Below are 22,301 nucleotides of genomic sequence, written 5' to 3'. Positions count from 1 at the left end.
CGTTTCTGGTCACCTCTTGATCATAATAAAAACTCTTTTAACCTTATATAAGACATTGTTTTTTAGATGCTCAAACTGTCAAAAGTTCATTGAGACAGTGGAGAGAAATATCACGTGGAGTCACGAGTTAGTTTGTCACTGCTTTTGGCCAATTTACAGCTTCCTTTCATCTGACATCTTGCTGCGTGTATTCTGTATTGAACTACATTGTGAAAATGCAGTACTTATGCAAACGTGTGCCCCCTCAAACATCTTATATGTGCTGAATGGTTCTGGTATACATGATCCTGTCTCTCAGTGTGAAACAAACACACAAAACATGTGGCTGACTCTATGATAAACGGAGAGGCTGTAGAATCCCACAGAGGATTATCTGCCTTTTCCACCATTTATAAGAAACAGATGTCTCAGAACCAAGCTGGATCTGGTCCAGGACTCTACACCGATACACTGGTCTCCTGTTAATCCACTGAGTGTGTGCTCGCATCTTAAAAAGTAGCCACTGGCATCACGAGCCTTCGTGACAACTGCTGTTGTAGAATCCACATATGGACCCCAGGACAGAGGACAGATTCTTGGCTGCAGTCTGTCCTCTTCACCTGTATTTAATAACTCCCATAGCCTGCAGACTGAAAGGGTGGTTTGTTTGGATTTGTGCTGGGTTTAATTAGTATTTTAATTACACGCTGTCTAGGACCCCTTTTCTTTTTTTTGTTCTGAGTTTAACCACTAGGGAACACTGTCCTCCAAATAATGCTTGGAGTGCTGCAGCAGGAACCTGATCTGTATTGTTTAACAAGCTGAAACGCTGTGGCCAATATCCATATTCACTTGGCTGCCTGGATTGTGCGTCGTGTGGCCTCTTTTGTAATGTTAAACAAAGTAGCTGCTTCGCACTCATGCAGACTGATCCAAAGTTACATCGATGAAACCACTTCAGGACAAAGGGGGAAATCTGTTCGAATTACACACTAAATGAATCACAGCTTTCTCACAGTGACATATGGCCCTCGTGCTCAGTCGTGTCATAACTGCTGATGACGTGAACTTGCAGATCACAGTGTCCTCCACACTAAGGAGGAAAAGCAGAGAAAAGCAAGCCCTCCTGCTCTAATATCAAGTATTTAGAGAAGCTGTAATTACACACTGCTGGCAGACCAACTGCTTGGTTAGAAACTGGAGGGATGGATTGTGTTGTAGTGTCAGCAGAAGTAGAAACAGCTGCATCTAGTGGAGTAAATCCATTTCCTAGCTCCAAGGGAGTCCAGGACATGAGGCTGTGAGTGTCAATACATGTGCTGTATGCTCCCTGCCTCGCTGGTTAGTTCAGTTTTCTCCTGGCAGCACAGCTCAGAGGACCAAACAGAACAAACTCTGCCCAATAGCAAGAAAGTGGCTCATTTAGAGCAAATGATATAGATTTGGGAAAAAAGAGAAAGCTGTGATGTTGTGTGAGTCATTGATCAGAATACAGCAGCATACTACAGCCTTTCATCTGCTTTACCACCAGCAATTTTACAAACCACTCTCAATGTAACTACAAACCGTTTTATTTGTATGTTTTCCCTCCATTACAACATAATTACATGTATTCTCAGACGGACAACAAACAAAAAAAATTCCATTTATATGAAGAGTGGGTTTATATGCACACAGCAGTCCTTTTAATGTCTTGTTTGGAGTTCGGTCACTAATGAGTGTTAATTCAGAAATATTCCCGTATTTAGTACTTAGAAATCATATTTAAAAACAACACAAAAGAATAGTAGTAAGAGTAATAAGTATAGACACTTTTTCTCTAACCAGATATGAATTTATGTGTAGTTACCCTCACTCACAGACATTAAACTGGGTTACGTGTGCATGCAAGCACACTCACAGAGGTTTGTCAGTACTCATGGCAGGGGGGCTGCTGTCAAACACAGATTTCTAGCTTCAGAATACAGAGACTGATGTATTCAGATTCAAAGAATGACAGTCTAATAAATCTAAAGGTGCTGATAACTGGCTGAATGATTTCTTAGTGCAGTTGTATGACACAGCTTAATTAAGTAGTTATTTTTCAAGTTCCTTCTGTGAAAAAAGGTGAAAGGTGAAACAGCTGACATTTAATCCACTTCTCTACCTCCCGTTTTAAATGTAACATTGCTTTTCTTATGCAAATGTTATCATTACACTTCAGTGAAAGGAACATTTCCGTATATTATTTGCTGCGTATCTGTCTAATTTCACCTCAGTCTCTCCCCCTGGGTGACCTCATGTTAGTGGTTATTTTAAGAAACTTCTTCAGCACTATACAGCAATAGCAAGTTATAGTGATATCAAACTGTGTGGATTGGTTCTGCCGACGGTAGTGATGGAGCGGGACAGGAGTGGCGATGGTGTGAGTCTCCTGCTGGTCTAGCTCATCTCCTGCTGCCCTGATGCTGGGACTGACGGTTCAGGATCGTCTGCCAGAGGCTCATCAGCGGGGCCACTGCCTCCAGACTTGCTCTTTAAAGAACGTCCCAAAAACAGCCAGTACTCCTTACGGATGGTGTCCTTCTCCTGAGCCAGAAGTTCGCAAATCTTCGTGGGAGGGGGGGGGGCAAACACGAGACAGATCAGAAAACAGCAGCACGTCTTTCAGTTAATTTCTAAGACAAAATATTGCAGACAAAATCCTTACTTCTAGAGCCTTTTTTAAAGTTTCCGTTCGTTCTTCTTCCTCCACATTTTCTTTTTGGTTGCTGCTCTCCAAGGCGTCCTCATAGCAGTCAAACAGAAATGCTAGAAGATAAGGAGAACAGTGCGTCTCCTTCAGCTCCAGGACCCTCTCCACCAGGCCTGGCTGAGATGATAGACCTCTGTCTTGTAACATCCTTGAAAGACAAAAAAAAAAAAAAAAGTGGGGGGGGGGGGGGGTTACTGTCAGTGAGCTTTTCCATTTTCAATAGCCGAGTGTCCACTTGGTTTTTCCCCTGCAGGATGTCACATATTGTGAATATTTGAATTTGGACAGCACACTGAAATATCAGTGATTTCACTGGACTCTTTCAGTCCAACCAAACAGATTTATGTATCAGAGAAAACAACTTTCCTTTTATATTTAGATCAAGAATCTGAAGCATTATATTTTACCCTTTCAAATAGTTCCATGCGCTTTCATTGTGAGGAGCCTTCCTGATCTGGTTCAGACAATACCTTCGCAAGAGAGGAAAATCAGTCAAATGCATGCAGCAGAAAATGTATGACACACACGCTGAAGCACACAGGTTGTTCAAAGGACACCTAGTAAATACACCAAGTAAATACAGGAAATGATGCTCAGCACACAAGATCATATTCCTATTATTAGCTTTGTGCCCAGATTGTCCAGAGTTTTAGGAAAAGTACTTACTGAATCTCTCTTTCCACGATGGCTGGATCAGAGAAGCCTGTGGTGTGAGAAATTACAAAATGCCTCTGGTTCCATGCAGAGTTATTCCTCACATCTTCTTCCAAGAGGCTCTCCACAAACTCCAGCTCATTGTCCCACAGTTTGTACTCCTGAAGATTGAATAAGACAAATGTTGGCAACGCACTTGTTTATGTAATCACATGGTGCTTTTAGCGGTGGCCCTGTGATGCATGAGACGAACACTGACCACAGAAGGACTCGCACAGGACATCAACAAACAACCAAATTAATAAGTTAAATATTCATTCTGGCAAATTGGCTCCCTGTGGGCACAAAACTGGATCTCAGTCCTCATTTTCGAAGCCAAACTCTGCAAAGTGCTCCACCACCTACCTGGATGACCCACTGTCTGTGCTGCCAGGCGTGGTAGTTCTTTGCATCTTGGCTGAGAATGTCTGCAATGAAATCCAGTTCCTCTGAGGGGTCGTTCAACCACTCTACCACCATACGTCTGTGATGCCTGGAAGAGGAGTTTAGAAAATAAGTCTTATTTCCTAATGTTTTCACTAAACTGAAACATTTTTGAAATGTCTTGTGCTTTACCACATCTGCCTACAACAAATCTAATCTTTTTTTAAAGAAAAACTAACATTCCTTCTTCAACCCAGTCTTATTTCTTTATTCATACTGGATTAAAGGTTAACAAAAATAAGAAATAGACACAGGCACCCTTTTCAAACAAATACTTCACATATATCAATGAGACCCGGATCATGATTTTTTTAAAGTCACATTATTTAAGAACTGCTACATAAACATGTACACATGAGATGAATTTGTCAGCACTCACCAGACTTGGTAGTTTTTGGGTTGTTCCTCGATGATAGCAGTAATGTAATTCATCTCCTCCCTCAGGTCCTTAGACAGGGCCTGCAGTAGTACTCGCCTGTAGTGCCTACACGTCCCCCAAACCCAAGAACTGTTATAATACAGTGTCAAAGGACACTATCATTTTTTTTTTTAAATCAACAAACAGATGTACTGCGACATTTTATTCAGAGGGTAAAATAAAGTGATTGTTTGACAGCTGAGAGACTGTGAAATCTTTGATCATGTCTATGCAAGCAAAACTTGAGGTTATTATTAAGATTATCATACTGTTTGACTGAGGCAGCTTTTACGATCCACAGCACAGCATTAGTCTGAGGCTTTATCAAGCATTCTCCAAACTACCACTTTAAAATTATACATTTAAAATCATATAAATGTATAATTTTATAAGCTATTATCTTAAACAGTAAAATACACACGACAAAAATCTAATCTCAATAAACAATGCAATCTCTATTGTTCTTTGTTTTCCACCCTATTATAAAAATTAAACAATACTAATTAGTATTGTTTTCCATATTCCAAACGTGCAGCGTGCTCACCAAACTGTGTAATTGGCAGCATTCAGCTCAATGGCCTCTGCTGTCAAGGTGAAGGCCCGCTCGCTCTTTTCATCATTCTTCAGGAGTGCACGGAAATAGTCATAAACATCTGAGACTGTTGGGAGAAAAACGTGGTCAGTGGTTATAAAAATCTGAATTTCACCAACCAGAACCAAGTTCTGACTTAAACTACTACTGAATATTTGTTTGGTCCAATGTCTGTGGTACCAGATTAGCATATTGCCAGAATGAAAACTAAAACTGTCCATGTCGCTTTCTCTTCTGTGTGACTTTCATCTCTTACTAACAATCCCAACAATCTTACACTTTTCAGAGTAGGCGATCTTCACAACAGGATTTGGTCCATCATCCTGGGGAACAGGCTCCAGGTCTGCCCACTCCTTTCGGTCTCTGAAACACAGAAACACGGGGGTGGATCTCCTGGCTGCTGATCTACAGTACTGCCTGAAGGTAGCTCATGTAGCTAGCTCTCCTTACAGTGCTTTGATAAACATATGCGATAGAGATGTAAATTCATAATGCAAACATTAAGATAACCTTATTGGTACGGCTGCGTCGGAACAGTTTATTAGCATCATTACTTTCTTATGTTCCTGCTTGGCAGGGGCGGGGGCCAACTTTCAGCGTTTAACCAATTAGCACAACACTAATCCCATTGATAGCTGGTTAACGTTTACTGTATATTCCCATGACACCAGTGGTTACATTATAATGGTAAACATTGACAAAACTCACTCAAAGATGACTTCAGACAACAAGTTATCAGACATGAGCCAATTATTGCAAACTAAAGTTGACAGGGAAAGTAGTTTCCGTCAGAGCAGCTACCAAGCTAGCCACCCAAGCACTTATCATCAACAAAACACTACCTGTAAAACATATATCGCGTCGGGTCAGCAAAATAATCATCCCCGAGGTGGTACTCAGCCTCTACATCAAACTCTTTGTCTTCTTTAAGGTCTACAGATTCATTTGAAGTTTCCTCGACACCTGACATCGCGAGCTTAGCGTCCTAGCTTAACCAGACTACTGTTCACTGAGGAAGGAAGGAACGTCATATCCGGCGGAGCGGAGCGCTGCCTTCAGGGACCGCGGGAAATATGTGTCTCCTGATCAAATGATCTGTTTGAGAATAGTTGTCTGACGATTAAAGCAGCATCCAGTTGCAGAGCCGCAGCGCCAGCAGGTGTGAAACAAACAAACTGATCTGATCTGTTCGTTTGCGAGAATGTCCAGGAATTTGCCATCACATAAACCGCTGACCTTTCCTCTGATAAACGAGCTGCCCAGATTTGATATTTACGACACAGACATTTCGGTTGCCTCTAAGCTCGATGGGCCTGAGAGCGGTCACACATTTTCCCATGCAGGACCCGCTTGGCTCAAACGTGTCCTGAGACACGGTGTCACATCCAGTGTACAAGATTTATTATGGATGTGGGCCACTCATTAGTGGATCCAGTGAACTAGATCTACATTTCGGTATCACTGCAAGTGTTCGTTCACATTCAATTAAATCTGAAGACATTTATTTTGGACCTTTTGCCAACAGGATATGGCTAATTTGCTCCTTCATATTTGCTCATATTCATGCATGAATCACTATTACTCACCAGTCTCTAGTGTTGGACATTTTTAGTTTCATTCTTTATTTTTGTCAACAGACCAAAGAGGACTGAAGAGACTCCAGTTCAGACAAGTTTTCTCTGGACTGTTGAAGGACCACTGAGTTTCAGTGGTTGTTATAATTACTCTCTGGCTCCCTCTTATGGCAGGAGCTGGTTGTCCTGCATTTAATAGAAACATAGTCAGAGCAGCTGTCCTTACATTTAAAAATCAACATTCAATATACCAATTTGCAATTCACATTTAAACTTTATAATTCACAAGCCAAACTGTGGACATCTGAATCAACGTCAAAAGAAAAATGGAAAGAGAAACTTCTTAAGGTCAAGCTGAACTTTATTTTGTCGACGACTCTGGACATTATAAAAATAAATAGATGATTCACAGTCAGTGGATCGTAATACAAATTGTTATCAAAATTATGTATCAGCCAGAATGAAGAATTAAACACATGCATAATCACTGTTCCATCAACATGTACATGTTCTGAATACTTCAAAATCTGTTTTTCAACAGAACCTGTTGACAGAATATAAAATCACCATTCAAATTAGACAGCTATGCAAGTGGAATATGCTTCTCTCTGACAAGCTTTCAATGATGGCTTGACCCAAAGTGTGTTCTAGTGACTGTCTTCTTGATCCAGTCCGTGCTTTTCAATGTAGCGCCTGGAAGAGGAAAAACAGACAGAACCAACAATGTTTACTTTGTAAGATTTAGTATATTCTCCCAAGACTAACACACACACACACACACACACACACACACACACACACACACACACACACACACACACACACACACACACACACACACACACACACACACACACACACACACACACACACACACACACACACACACACACACACACACACACACACACACACACACACACACACACACACACACACACACACACACAGGATAGATGCATCATTTTTTAACTGCTTCTGGACTCATTGTGGCTACAATCAATGCGATCCCTTTCAAGAACGGCTTTCACCTACAATATACAGTACATCTAAATTCTTTGTGTTCTGCAGGTACAGCTCGTCCAAGCTAGCGGCGGAACACAAATACGCTGCTAAATGCTCATCTATGTTCACCAGCCAGTCAATAACTTTGCTGTTAGCTGATCAGCAGGCAGCATTACAGTCTGTCTATCAGAGCTTTTTAAAAGGAAATAGCTGCCTGCTCAGACTGGAGACAATGCTGATGAGAACAGCGAGAGTGATTTGAAGGCCATTAAAAGCAAACGAGACAGTAAATGCTCCGTACCGCTGAGCCAATAACTACAGTTGGATGAAAACTCTGAGGGCCTGTTGGTACCACAGATCCCTTTCATGTTGCAGTTATTTGACCCAATGTTAATAAAGAAATACTGATTAGTGTAGCTTTTTAGTTACACGAGGTGTCTGTCTGCAGTACCAACTACAACATGGTGATGCATCAGGTCAAACCCATGAAACTTCTCGACCCCGAGTATTGTCAGCTTCTGTATCTCTCACTGGTTGACTGTGCTTTATGTTAAAGACACAAGACAGTTAGGAGACGTCATGTTGGTTAATCCACTTTTGACTTACTCCTTCATTGCTGTTTCACAGACAGTCTGAATCTCACACCAAACCTGTAGAGTCTAAATTAGTGAAGACAGATGTGTTTTTGCATAAGACCTTTGCCTGATGGAGCTGTAACCGTTTGTAGAATCAGCATGAAGCAACAGAAATGGTCCTCGGAAGGAATTCAAAGGAAATCTCAAACCAAATTATTATTGCAGAACAGTTCGCTTCTGCACAACTACAAGATGTTGTGCATAATGAAGCAGCTTTGGCTTTTCTCCGAGGCGTCTTATTACCATGAACTGAACAGACATGGAGTCTTTTTTAATATGTCCAGAAATATTTGATCAATTGAAAATTTAATTCCACCATGTAAGGCTGACCTTTCTGCCATTTCTGCAGCAATGAGTTGAAAAATTCAGCTCCTCTTGCAAGTAATAAAATAATCTCTTTATAATGCAACATTGCTAACAGCAAGAAAATCTCACCTTCTTGCAAAATTATACAGCGCTTCTTTTCTCTCTTGGAGAGACAAATGTCTGTCAGCTGGTGATCTCCCAAAAGTTTTGGCAGCAGGCTGTGGATAAAAAAAACTGGAGTTATCAACAAAAAGCTACACAGATCACATTTGAAAACAAATGTTTGTTTTTTTTAAAAGTTAACATTTTCATTATTTTATTAAACTAATAATTCCCTTGTAAAACATAAGGAAAAATAAAGTTCATATGTTTGCGTGTGAGTTAGAGCTCAGACACAGCAGCATGCTGAATGGTCACACCTTTATGGTGGGAGAAGAACCAGAACAATAGGAGCTGTTCCTTGAGGACCCAAACGTTGACGTCCCAGTTGCCTCCATTTGAGTTTCCTCCTTGTTCTCCAGCAGATTTGTTATGGTGGTGTCAACACAATTGGTTTTTGCTGCACACAAGCAAGAGACAACAATAAGCAGGTGGTAATTAAACACTATTCAAGTCTTTAAAGGATGTCACACTGGAAGAATGGACAGAGCAGTGAGCGGGCTCAGAATGTTAACTGGCATTGAAACTGGGCCCTACCTAGGTCCTTTACGATTACATTCAGTGGGACATGAGGCAGCACGTCCTTCACCTGTTGGGCCATTTTAGCAATCCTACGATCATCTGTGCCCAAACTCTGGACCATGAAACCAAGGCCAAGAGAGGCAGGTCTGACAACTGGAGAAAGGGAAAAGAGAGCTGACACCTCCCAAAACTCAAGGGCAATCTGCTGAATCATATGTACTGTGCTGATGTCATTTACTCACCTGTAGACGTTTGTGGTAGTGTGTGTCTTTTCCTTTTGATGTGCTCTGCTTTATCAGCTTTGGTGATCTTGGTGGAGACCACACCAAGTTCACCGGCAAGTAGCTGAAATTAAAGACACAGATTTAGTGCACAAATGCAGCAAAAAGACAGAAAAGAGTCCTTGTAGCTTACTAAAGTGATCTGGTGAAGGTTCTGGGGAAACTGGATAAACTGCCTAATCTGCATTACTGTAGAACGCCTTTTTTCCAACATATTTATTTTTAACATTTCAAATCGAATCCAGTCAACTAGGAAACATTGGTTTTACCTCCTGGACTTTGTTGGCAAACTCCTGCGTGGACTCGCCCTCTTGTCGGGATACTGGTGGGAGCCAACTGGGGTGGAAATAGTTAACAAAAACACAAAATAAGAAGTCATTCTGACATCAAGTATGTTACAGAAATGTTCAAAAGCAGCAGGAGACTATTTTACAATTAAATTTGGAGCTCAAAGCATTAAATATTATTCATAACAAAAGCAATTTAGTTTTAAAACCATTTGAACCTCATGCTCATTAGTCAACATTACTGGCCAGAGAAGATGAGCCAGGGGCTGTTAATCGTGCCAATACCAAGTGTTTACATTAGCTTATGTATTTTTCTGTCCTCAGAGGATCTAGTTTTCTCCACAAAACGAGTTTAAAAGAAAAACAAACTAATCTATTGGATTATTATTGATCAATAGGCTGCAGAATGTCAGGATTCAACTTAAAGAAGGAACTGCTGATAGAAATAATGATACAAATTATTTAGTACCTTACATGATACACTGTACATGGAGCAAAAAATGTCCACAAGAGCTCCATCAGCCAACTTGACTCTGGTGTGCTCTGTGGACAGACAGGACACAATGAAGTCCATCACGTTGTTATATTAGAGCATAGTGTGAAATGCCCTACATTCTACTACACAGAGAGGATATGGTCAATGATCGCTGTGGCACTGTGGTGTCACGGTGGCCCGAACAATCCTGGAACTATTTATAAATACTCTCACTGAAAAAAAGCCAACTTTAGCTGCTGCTGCACACAAGACAGAATTATTGCTGGTGCTGAGATGGCTGGATTAGATTTAAGCGGTCCACACTAATCAGCTTTCTGATACTTCCAGGAAATTTCACTCATTTTGTAATGATTTTCCACAGCTGAGAAACGGTATATAACATGTATTATTTTCCCCTATTGATTTCCTTTCTTCCCTTGAATGTTGGCATTTTATATTTCAGTGTCTCGTTAAGGACAGCCAAATTGTTAGATGGTTTAAAAGTCATTTCCAACCACATTAAGAAGCTTCCCCTCCTACTTGTGAAACGCTCAGATATTTGAGACTCTATTCAAGATTCATGTGGTGAATGCTGTAAATACATAATCATATTTTAATGATGTCTCCATCTTATTTTTGTATCTTCTCCGTGCACTCTATTTTCACCTTTAAATGCAAGATCAAACGGCATTACCAAAGCAATCAAAGGTCTGGTCACCCGTAAGGCCACAGGCTGAATGGAATCAGTCAGTGAGAAAGGCCAAGAACTGAGAGGAAACAAATATTTAGTATGTTAGTTGGTGAGTCTATACACTGTGAACAAATATGGTTAGATAAGCAAAATCGGGCTTGTTTTCACTCAAGAGACATAGAATTCTGAACAGAAACACATTTCTAAGTGTCATGAGACAAACAGCCAGTAAGCTGGTGGTGTGTTTTGTTCATAAGGAGTTTTGGTCTGTCTTTAATCACTTTTAGTGCATAGTTGGAAAACTAATAAAAAGTGACCTCTGCAAAGAAACATACTCTTTAAGTTTCAGTGCATCTGCAGGAGACTTCAGCTGAAGATATAGTACACACTTGCTTCTGAGTTACTCAAATTAACGATAGAAATGAATCAATTTTGCAGCTGTTTTCACTTCCTTGCACTAATTTGCCCATAGAAGTCTAGGGGGAAATTAGTAGGGGGAAAGAAGCGCCAAAGTAATTCATCTCTATCTCAAAGTGCCATGGAAGAGGAATGATAATTTGTGGCTGGCTTAATTAAATCACTGTTTCCTTTCACAACCAAAGTCGTGAGCATGAAGCCGAAACACTGTCTCCATGCAGATCCTGAACGATCCCAAACAGTTACTGCTGTCCTATAGGACCAGTTAGAGGTTTGTAGGTAGATATGAATGGAAGCGTGGAAGAAACAATGCAGTCAAAGCACAATTTGTTGGGAAGAATGCCTTATTTCCTCAGTGGGTCATACTTCCTGCTAGTCTTACATCAACGATATCCATTCACAGATAATACCTGTTGTCCTCAGTGACATGAATCAAACAGGGGATTTTACACTGAGTAGTTAGAAATGTTAGCACTAACCTGAACTTGAGCAGACCAGCACGGCCATTTGTGGTGGCCTCTTCAGGAAACAGGAGCAAAGGAGGGGTGCCTTCAGTGGAGCAGTACCTCTGAAGAGACTCTCCTATTGCTCCCTGGCCAGATGCTGAATGGATTTCCATGAAGCCTCTGGCCCAGCACACAAAGCCTGTGGAGCCCTCTAACTGGGGCTGCCGAGCAGAAAGAGAAGGCGAGATCAACTAACAATGCATTCACGTTTTTTTTGTAAACTGTAAAACACCATAATGTGCACTAGAAAAATAAAAAAGTCAAAGATGGGGTAGAGAAATATCCTGGGCACTGAGGATATAAGACTTTAATATGCTTCATGCACCCGTGCACACGTATCATCTGCAGCTGCTGAAGTTTACATACAGAACATGAGGTACTTTCATCCTTGCAGTTTCACTAGGAGAGCATTCAGTGCTTCAAACGTACACTGACATGTAGGTGATCTAAAAAAAAGTTGTGCACCAGTTCTTACCACAAATAGAAGCACAAGGATAACTGCTGAAATTAAGTCACTTAAAAGGGTTCACCTATGAAGGCCAACACAGCTTTGAATTAAACACTGTTCAGTTATCAGCAAGAGTTTAATATTTTGAGATGTACGTGAAACATCCACATCAGTGCCGGCATTTTAGTTGGTGCGTGCTGACAGGTGTGACTGGTACAGGAAGCATATTGCATTCATACAAATGAGAGCTGGCTAAATGTTTAAACATCCTGTATAACATAGTGAAGCAAGGAGGATTCTAAAAGTCAAACACTCACAGTATTGCAGGCGGTCAGAAGGTTGATTATGTTGTGGTCGAACTCTGTCACGTGATTGCATATGTACAGCTTGGTGTTTCTGTCTCTGGACCGAGGGTTCCTCTGTCTCACATGCATCCCAAGAACTGAGCACATAATCCTCACGATAAATCTAAGAGAACAAACAAATAAGGGAGGATGAAATAAGGTTTTTTTGTCTCACTGCTCTTGCACCTGAACTGAATGCAGCCATTACAGGCCTGAGTAAAAGCATGCAGCAATAGTTTTTAATGGGACACACAATAGGCAATAAAGTTAACTATCACAGTTTCTCCTTACATTTCTAAGACTATTAGTACATCACATCTTATTAATGCACACTTCGATTTATAGTAATGACTCACAAGTGACTGCTGCAGCTATAGGCACCAAAACTACAGCTAAGATGTGTCAGTAGAAAAACTGATACTTAAAAATACTTGCCTTCTAATAAAACTTTCAGGAAGTGCACAGCTGACCAAGAACACATGGACACCAATAAAAATCCGTAGTAACATCAAACAAATGCCTACTGGACAGTAAACCAGCAACATCAGGAGAACAACTGCATCTTTGGGAAACCTGTGAGACAGACAGAAACAGAGTGGTAAACAACATTTTAGATGTAGTTGATGAAAGTTGAAGAGGGTGAAAAGTCACTGCTGATGTGATCAGACTGACACTGACAGGAACTTCAAGAAATAAATAAAATGGAAGCAAACAAAAAACATTTATTTCAATAACTAACAAATAAAGCCACATCAAGATAACCTGCAAACTATCACTCCTAAGTTGTATAGCCATCTTATGTTACCAAATAATAATTATCTTTTAAAAAAAAACAATGATAGAGGTACAGTGAGAATTAGATTCACTTGGATTTCAACAATAACTCCACATTGAGTACCTATGTACTGTACTGAGAGTAATACTGCTGTACATTGGAATAATCATCCTCAGTTACCTGCAAAGACAGCAGCACTAATAAAAACCTGTCCTACACATGCTGTTTAACTTACTTATCCATTTTATTAAACACGGGTTTAACGCCTTATTCAGAGTTTGGCCATTTCTCCCAAGTTTAGAGTATTACAATGAATCACTGCTGAAGACCAACAGTCACTCGCCTCCTTCATTAGAGTCCACATTAATGAGAAATTCAGTGTGACTTCTAACCATGCCCGCAGCTTTCATTTCCTACTCTTTATTACACGTGTCCCTGTGGTCTGGGATGGCTCTTATGATGCTGGTCTTCTTCTGTCCTACAATCCGACACTATAATCAGAACTGCTGCACCTACAGGGTTTATGTCCCACCTGTATTCATGTGAAAGATGGCCCATTTATTTTTGGAGTGAATGATCGAGGCACAATTTAGCGTTACTTTTCTAATCTGCGGTGGCGTTAGTGGTGAAGTTTTTTTTAAAGTTATTCACTCCACACACACGCAGAAGTACAAATGTTTCCTCATCCTCCGCTTCAAAGAGGTTAGCTCTTCTAGAAAACTTCACTCTCAGTTTACTCAATTTAACGGGTGAAACGATCATCTGTGGTGAAGCTACATGTGTGGAGCTGATGTGTAAACTTGACTTCACATGTGAAAATGTTGCATAAAAAACGTTAGCAATGAAACATTTACGTTAACGTCATCGCCTCGCGGCTAGGCTAGGTTAGCTAGCTAGCTAGCTAGCTGCATGTTTTACAAAGTGGTTGATATTCATCAGCTTGGTTAGTTACAGTAGTTAGCTAGCAAACAATACGTGTCACCGACAACATTGTTCAGTATTTTAGTAACACGCAAGACTGTAACTGTGCTCCAACTGTGGCTAATTAGCGTTAACTGAAGGTTAACAGTAGCTTAGCTGCTATTAGCTGACTTACCGACGAAAGTCAAACATGTCTTCGATCCCCCGAGTCTCCATGTCTGGCAGTCAGACCTTTGCTCAGAGGCTAATGCTAAGAATACAACCTGGGCACTAAAAATAAATTAGTCATAACGCTGACGACAACTATTTTTGTCGTACGGGGGTTAAAGTGGCAGGCAGCGTTTTTTGTTCTCCAGAGACCGAGTAAAACTGTCGGTCCGCTTGGAAATAACAGCTTAGCAGTCGTCAGTAGTGAGGTGTTCCTGTCCGCGGAGCTAACAGCGCTAGCCTCTCTCTGCTGCAACGACAACAGTACCACTTCCGGACAGGGTCCTCCACAATAAGAGTGCCTCCTCCACAAAAACAAACTGACTTAAAATCTCAGCTAAAATTGCCATAAAGATGCACAAACTGTATGTCTGAATAGTCACAACGTGTATGTTATTATCGTTCTTCCGTGCATTAGGTGGCTGTTTAATTTCGTTGGGCTTTTACTGTCATAATAGTCCACTTATGATAAAAGCGTAGAGAATATACGGTGTGTTGCCGTCCTCTAGTGGTACATTAGATACTCGGATCACTGTGTGATACTAGGAACATTACAGTATGGTATAGACTCTATACTATACTCTAGTTTTATACTCCAACTCTATACTATAGAGTATAGTATAGTCAAACCAAAACTTCTATGGTAACAAATACATTAATTACACCTTCATCTGCCTAAACACTGTAATGTGTTCTGTTATTATATTACCTAGCAGTTCCTGATCAATGTGACCATCCGGTCATCTGTCTTTTCACCTCTTTTGTCTATTTAAGTGCTGATGTTATCTGTTCACCGGTTATTACGGTTTGCTATGAGACAACACTGTTAGGTCGTGTGTAACCTCGGTGTCCCGGTGTGTCTCTTGAACACACCCCCACAGTAATGCTCCCTGTCTCCTCCCACCGTTGGATTTGTTTGGCAACAACACTGAGTCCGCTTGTATAATCACGGCTGGCAACTCGATATCGACCTTCCTTCTAGGAAAGCAAACATCTCTCTTTTTAACGGAGCGAACAGTGAACATCGGTCCTTTCTCTCAGTGACAACCAGGACCAGCATGATGGTCGGACTCCGCAGCTGTCCGGTACCCCTGTGGCTGGCTCTGGCCGCCGTGCTGGGCTCGGTACTCGGGCTGGGTGAGGACCTCGATCGGCCTCTGTTCGGGCCTCCAGGCTCTCCTGTCCGCCTGCAGGAGTCCGACCCCGGCCTGAAGAAGGCTCTGGGGTTCGCCGAGGAGCGCTACAACCGGGGCTCCAACGCCATGCACCTCCGCAAAGTCAGCCGGCTCATCTCCGCCTCCAAACAGGTACCAATAAACAAAGACTGTCTCTCAGCGTTTATTGTGCGTTTATTCACATCAGTGTGGCGTTTTCTTTTATAATAACAGGTGTGGATGGAGAATAGTGGCGTCATAAGGATTTATTATATAGTAGTAAGAGATATTTATGCGCCATTCCCTGTAAACAACAGAGCAGCTGGGGGGCTTAACAACGGCCGGAAAGAAGGTGACTCACCTTCAAAATAATGGCATGATTTGGTCACTGCGGAATAAATTCTCTATATGTTCACAATAAAAAAAAAACAAGGGGACATTTTTAGTTTTAGTTTGCGATTCAGCTTAATTTTTGCAATTTCTGAAGAGCCTTTAAAGGAAGGCCACAGGCGGCATATATGCCTCTTAATGTGTTCGCTTTTCAATTGTGGCCGGAAGTCTTATCATTGAGTCACCTTGGCTTGACACTACCACCAAACGGCCTCAACAAAGTTGCGCTGCACTGTAATTCATGAGCGCATCCATCATGTGCAGCATGTGGCCTGGTGCCAGCAGAGTGTCCATACAGCAAAAGAAGCACCCAGATACTACAACAATACACATTCACAAAAAAAGCTTAGTGAGGCTAAATGTCATTCAAATACACACATATTGCATGATTAGATTTGAGCTCAATGCGAAAACTGCCTGAATAAGCATTTTATTAAGGGTTTTATTAATTAAAAGTGACTGTGTTTGTCTGCTTTCCAGCTTGTGAAGGGTATCCGCTACACTATAACAGTGGAACTGAGTAACACTCAATGCAAGAAATCCACCATGCTGAGGACATGTGACTTCTATCCCGAGTTAGAGAAACTCAAGGTAGGATGTGTTTGTGTGTGTGTGTGTGAGAGAGAGAGAGAGAGGGAGTGAGTGAGAGAGAGGGAGTCAGTGAGAGAAACTAGGTCATTGTCATGGTTTTAAAATAGCAGGTCGCAGTAAGACACATGCAGTATCCCAAAACAAGAATCTGCATGTGTGTGCATGTAACAATGCAGCGCTTTATTGTTGCAGCATCAGAGATGTGTTTGCTCAGATGTCACCAGTCATCTGATCTCCTGATTTAAGTTTGACTTGAAGTAACCCCAACCACCCTCATGCCTCGTGCCTATATTGCAGGCATGCGCAGCACTGACACATCACTTCTTTTTGTCTGTTCATTTGTTTCTTCTTCTTTCCTCTATTCCCGAATTTAAAGTGGAAACTTATTCCCATCATAAAAAGCATCCTCTCTATACGTTTCACTCTTAAAAATGTAAAGACACACAAGACACATAAATAACTTGCTGTGTTTGATGTTGTAATGTAGCATGTTAAACAACATTATTCCATTGACTCAATGAAAATTCAACAGTCTGCATGTTCTGTTTATGACAATATGATAAAGATAATTCACTGTTTATAATTTGGAATATTTCTGTCCTTGGTGTGTGTTTCTGTCAGACGGAGGTGTGTCTGTTCGAAGTGTGGGACGTTCCCTGGCAGGGCACCTCCACTCTGCTCAAACAGAAGTGCCAGCCGAAAGGTCAGACATTTATTATTAAACAGCCCACATTCATGTTTTTTCAGTTTATAGCTCTGCTGCAGTCAAACTACAGAGAAGAAGACAGCTACGGCTCACAGTGAATGACTGTGGCTCATCTGCGCTTGATCTAATGTTCATGTGTGGTCAGTACTGTCGCATGATGCTTTGCTTCCCAATGATGACTCTGTCAAACTGTCAGAGCTTTGCATGCTGCTAGAAACAGTTTTGATCAATTTGATCTTCATTGCTCAGTTATTCCAGTGTTTACCTACCCAGACAGTAAGTGTCTCTATACCACAGAGATAAATGAAGCAAAAGGTTAAATAGTGAAGAGTCCACCATTGATTTTTTTTCTTTCTGAGAAAAATCTATATATAGAATTTATTTAATAATCTTCTATTTTATCTTCTATCATTACTTAATGCTTTGTTTCCCCCTATATCTGTTATCAGTTGAACCTCAGACAGAAGAGACCAACAAGGTCGCGGATGTGTCCACCAGTCAGCCTCTGGAGGTAAAAATCATCCCATATTCAGATCAATAACAGGACTGACAGCAGTGTTGACGTTCCATCTTGTTATCTGCCACCATTTGTTGTGTAAACTGCTCTTATCAATTTGGACTTGAAATTGAAGATACGGTCTGTGTTGTTGATTCTGCGTGTTTGTCTGCTTATTATCTGGCAGGAGTCTGTGGAGCTGTTGGGCCAGTTCAAAGAATTCATGGTTAAATACAATAAGGTCTACAGCAGCCAGGAGGGTGAGTGACAGAGACGTGTATACTGTGCATACCAATGATAGCAACGTGTGTGGTGTGCTTCATTTCTGTCTGCACACCCTGAGCCCATCAGTACCCACAGCATTACAGTTAACAGTGAATTTACTTCACCAGCTTTAAAAAAGGCAAAGAATACCAGATGAGACACTGAATGCAACACAGCTGTGAAAATATAAGCTCATAATATGAATGTGATTTTAGAAATAAGAAGATAAACAGGTGCAGATGGAGGAAATGTCAATGTCTCAGTCAGTAAGTGGCAGATAATAGATAATGACTAAAGGATGAGATAAGGACTGACTGCTTGTTTTCGAAAAGAGATAGGAGGCTGGAGTGATACTGCTATATATATATATAAATACTGATTGATCTGATTATTGGATTCAAATATATTTATTATCAAGTAGAAAATTTGTCAAACGCATCCCCAAGTCAGTACAAGAGAAGCTGTCACAGGAAACCAAAGGCAGCGGGTTGGTTTGCATTCACAGTCGTGTGTCCTGTCAAAACTGCACAGAAAAATCACTGGACATGAAAATACATGGCAGTGAAATAGAGTCTGTCAGTGTCAGTGTTTTTAAAATGTGTTTTTTATTTGACCTTTTAATCCTGCAGAGGCAGACCGTCGTTTGCGCATCTTCCACGAGAACCTCAAAACTGCTGAGAAGCTCCAGTCTTTGGATGAAGGGTCAGCTGAGTATGGAGTCACCAAGTTCAGCGACCTGACTGGTAGGTGTAGCGTGTGTGTGTGTGTAGCGTGTGTTTGTGTTTGTGTTTGTGTTTGCATGCTTGTATTTCCACACAGTCTCCAAAGAGGAAATGTATCTTCTGCTTTTCATGTGTTGCACCAGCTTCTGTTCAAAAATCTTGTTAAGTAACACAAACTTTGGACTCCTTCTGTTTTTCTCCAGAGGAAGAGTTTCGCTCTACATACCTGAACCCTCTGCTGAGTCAGTGGACTCTTCATCGACCAATGAAACCAGCCCCTCCTGCCAGAGACCCCGCCCCCGCCAGCTGGGATTGGCGGGATCATGGAGCTGTCAGTGCTGTTAAGAACCAGGTACCAACAAATAGAGTTAATTATGGGGCAATCACCCTAAATAGCCGGTTACTAATGAATAAATGATGCCTCCAGTCTGCTTCATGCTGATTCAGGTGTGTGTATATGATGTGTGTGTGTTTCTTGCAGGGTATGTGTGGATCCTGCTGGGCATTTTCTGTTACAGGCAACATTGAAGGCCAGTGGTTCCTTAAAAATGGGACGTTGCTGTCGCTCTCTGAACAAGGTAACACACACACACACACACGTGCACAGTAGCAAACAAACACAGATGATACAATTCAATAACTTTCTCCTGCAGAAAGAAATTGTTTACATTTTAAGATAAAAAGCCATGATCTGATTGGTTCATTGATTTGTCCCTTACAGAGCTGGTCGACTGTGATGGGCTGGACCAGGCGTGCAGAGGAGGGCTGCCGTCAAATGCTTATGAAGCTATTGAGAAGCTGGGTAAGAGAGACATGACTGGAGGACATGTGATGTGTGCAACCAGTTTGAAAAATGTCAGCTTTCAGTCCCCAGTTTTTTCTTAGGAAATTGCACGTATTTCTTCAGCTTGAGCAGCCAGCAGAAGCAAATGTACCTGTGATTCTAATGCCAGGTGCAAGCTCTAACTTTTTAATCTGCATCCCTCGTGTGTTGGTTAGGTGGTCTGGAGACAGAGACTGACTACTCCTACACTGGTCACAAGCAGACGTGCGACTTCGCCAACGTGAAGGTGGCCGCTTACATCAACAGCTCTGTGGAGCTGTCCAAAGACGAGAAGGGTGAGTGAGCTGAGTGAACGACACAAAACACGGATAGATATGTCAATAGAAATTCCACCTAAAATACACAACAAGAAGCTTATTTTATGTGAAAGTAACGAGACCGTAATTAGAGTGGGTGTCAGATAGCTGTTGATTTAGCAGGTATATTAATTGTGACTAGAAAATGGCAGCAAATGGCTGGTAAATGGACTCATTTTGGTTCTTTTCTCCTCAGAAATTGCAGCTTGGCTGGCTGAGAATGGACCAGTCTCTGTTGCACTGAATGCCTTTGCCATGCAGGTAAGCAGTTTTGTCAGTGCTGTATTCATCTACTACTGTAATGACTGAATCACTCAGACTTGACACACCACTAACACCTCCATGTAACAGCACAAGAGAACATTATCGTGCCAACACACATCTTCTTTTCACTAGACTGTAACCACAACTGTATCTAATTAATCTGAATTGTCTTTTGAATGTCTGTAGTTCTACAGGAAGGGTGTGTCTCACCCTCTGAAGATCTTCTGCAACCCCTGGATGATCGACCACGCAGTGCTGATGGTGGGATACGGAGAACGTAAGCGGTTTTATCCTCTCTTCATTTACCTCGTCCCTGCTCCTGAGACAGACACGCTTGTTTGTCCTGTCCGGCTCAAGCTTCTAAAAAAACAAGCATATCAACATAAAGGATGATCATTTTGTGAATTGAGTTCACTGTATGAATGCGTCTGTGCTTTCAGGTAAAGGTATCCCATTCTGGGCCATCAAAAACAGCTGGGGAGAGGATTATGGAGAGCAGGTAAGACAACCCCACCTACTACCAGTCCAGAGACAGATTGAATTGAGAAGATGATGCATAACAACCAGTCACCAGTGTAAACCTGAAATGTGTCCGCGTGCATTCTTGTGAGCATAAAAACCTTTTTCTCAGGTGTGACTCCATGTTTTATATTCACCTCATACTGGGAATGGACACAATAACATGAACGCTTACATCTTTACTGTCTAACAGAATTCAATACCGCTGCATACAGCAACGTACTGTAGAAAACTTAACTGCTGTTTTCTATCATGATGCATTAAACTAAAAGGTTTGACACAAGATTAAAAAAACCTAACCCTAGAAAAAGAAGTTCTTTTTCTTCACTGCCCAAACAAAGTTGTGTGAGTATGTGAGTTCACTTATTGTTCTCTCTCTCTCTGCAGGGTTACTACTACCTATACAGGGGGTCCAATGCGTGTGGGATCAACAGGATGTGCTCATCTGCCGTAGTCAACTAAACCACACACACACTCACATACACCATCTTACTACATCATACTACATGTGCCAGTTGACCAGCGTTACACTACACACACACACACACAATCAATCACACACATTTGATCCAGACTGCATGATGGTCACAGTCAGACACACTTCAAGTCCTGCTGTTACTCTTCCAATCAACCAGACTAGTGTTCCACTTTGAAACCTCACACATTGTGTCAGTTTACTAAACACATAACAGCTCTAATAAAGCTAGCTTTGCTGAGAAGTTTTATAGTAAATTTAAAGTAGATTTTATGTGCGCATTTCATTCCGTTATTACCGCAGGTCATATTGATTGCTGTGTTTTAGGCAGTATTGGTTTTAATTCATCTTTCCTCACTGTAACTGAGCCCATGTTTGATAAAGAGTGTGCACTAATTGTAGTTTGACTTCTGTCTTGTCAGTTTTCTTGGATGTTTTGTTACCAGTGGTAGATCTTAAGACGGGGGTTTTGAGAAATGGGGGTTGTACCTTATATATACAGTCTGCACATGACTGCAATGCAATTGTAGAAACTGCTGAAAGATAGTGAGAGATGAATGAAGGTTGAATAAAACCAGAGGAACCTTATTCTTTGTGTACTGTGTTCTTATTTCCCCCGGAACAACAAAATGAAGCTTGAACTTCAAATACAAAGAGATTCAGAATTACATATTACTGTCATTAGATTATACTGTTTTTATTATGACATATAAAGAAACCACATTTAACATCAAATTACTGTAATGTCATAGTGCCATAAAAGGAGGCAACCTTTTACTGGATAAACATACACTGCTATTACGGTGACCCTGCTAGTATTTAATGATTAATTGGCCTTAAGCAAAAACAGCTGAGATGTGACATTAATAAAGAACAGATTATTTAAAACCAATGTTACCTTGTGTGGGAGCACCAGCGTCATTGATCTGAATGCTGGTGAACTCAAACTCCACTTCCCAGAATGCCAAAGCAACTCCAATGTCATGGAAGAACTGTCGAGCAGGTTTAAGAAACAACATTACATATTAAATAATTATGACTTGATTACACAGTCAGACAGTAAATACCAATTGATGCAGAAGAGTCAAAGTTAGATTCTAATGCCCACTTCTTTATCTGTCAGCCTAAGCCCGCTTGCATCAGATTGCCCTTTAGCCGACTGATAAC

General features: G+C 41.2%; 3 protein-coding genes across 3 annotated transcripts; 1 reads left to right on the top strand and 2 right to left on the bottom strand.

Annotated features, from left to right (window-relative positions):
- Positions 1–1,534: 1,534 nt before the first annotated feature.
- fnta (farnesyltransferase, CAAX box, subunit alpha) lies at positions 1,535–5,864 on the bottom strand. The gene is made up of 9 exons (XM_070836748.1): positions 5,703–5,864; positions 5,138–5,223; positions 4,813–4,927; positions 4,230–4,334; positions 3,773–3,899; positions 3,380–3,528; positions 3,121–3,183; positions 2,669–2,861; positions 1,535–2,568 (listed from the first exon to the last, which is right to left on the bottom strand). Exons 1-9 carry the CDS (start codon positions 5,828–5,830, stop codon positions 2,401–2,403), a joined length of 1,134 nt encoding a protein of 377 aa, XP_070692849.1. The 5' UTR covers positions 5,831–5,864; the 3' UTR covers positions 1,535–2,400.
- Positions 5,865–6,783: 919 nt separating this feature from the next.
- Positions 6,784–14,655, bottom strand: aup1 (AUP1 lipid droplet regulating VLDL assembly factor). Its single transcript, XM_070837214.1, has 12 exons — positions 14,382–14,655; positions 12,946–13,083; positions 12,484–12,634; positions 11,692–11,879; positions 10,799–10,871; positions 10,099–10,172; positions 9,612–9,678; positions 9,304–9,406; positions 9,077–9,214; positions 8,800–8,939; positions 8,510–8,598; positions 6,784–7,127 (listed from the first exon to the last, which is right to left on the bottom strand). The coding sequence occupies exons 1-12, from the start codon at positions 14,420–14,422 to the stop codon at positions 7,082–7,084; spliced, it is 1,248 nt and encodes a 415-aa protein (XP_070693315.1). The 5' UTR covers positions 14,423–14,655; the 3' UTR covers positions 6,784–7,081.
- Positions 14,656–15,356: 701 nt separating this feature from the next.
- On the top strand, positions 15,357–21,722 carry ctsf (cathepsin F). The gene is made up of 14 exons (XM_070836810.1): positions 15,357–15,720; positions 16,438–16,548; positions 17,170–17,251; positions 17,704–17,765; positions 17,938–18,010; positions 18,644–18,757; positions 18,940–19,088; positions 19,218–19,314; positions 19,458–19,538; positions 19,736–19,855; positions 20,073–20,137; positions 20,327–20,417; positions 20,581–20,639; positions 21,047–21,722. Exons 1-14 carry the CDS (start codon positions 15,472–15,474, stop codon positions 21,119–21,121), a joined length of 1,428 nt encoding a protein of 475 aa, XP_070692911.1. The 5' UTR covers positions 15,357–15,471; the 3' UTR covers positions 21,122–21,722.
- The last annotated feature ends 579 nt before the right edge of the window (positions 21,723–22,301 follow it).

This window comes from Pempheris klunzingeri, chromosome 9 (genome assembly GCF_042242105.1).
Source record: "Pempheris klunzingeri isolate RE-2024b chromosome 9, fPemKlu1.hap1, whole genome shotgun sequence".
In the NCBI taxonomy this organism is placed as follows: Eukaryota; Metazoa; Chordata; class Actinopteri; order Acropomatiformes; family Pempheridae; genus Pempheris; species Pempheris klunzingeri.
The sequence above is the reverse complement of the archived record's forward strand: the minus strand, read 5'-3'. Positions and strand labels throughout refer to the sequence as shown.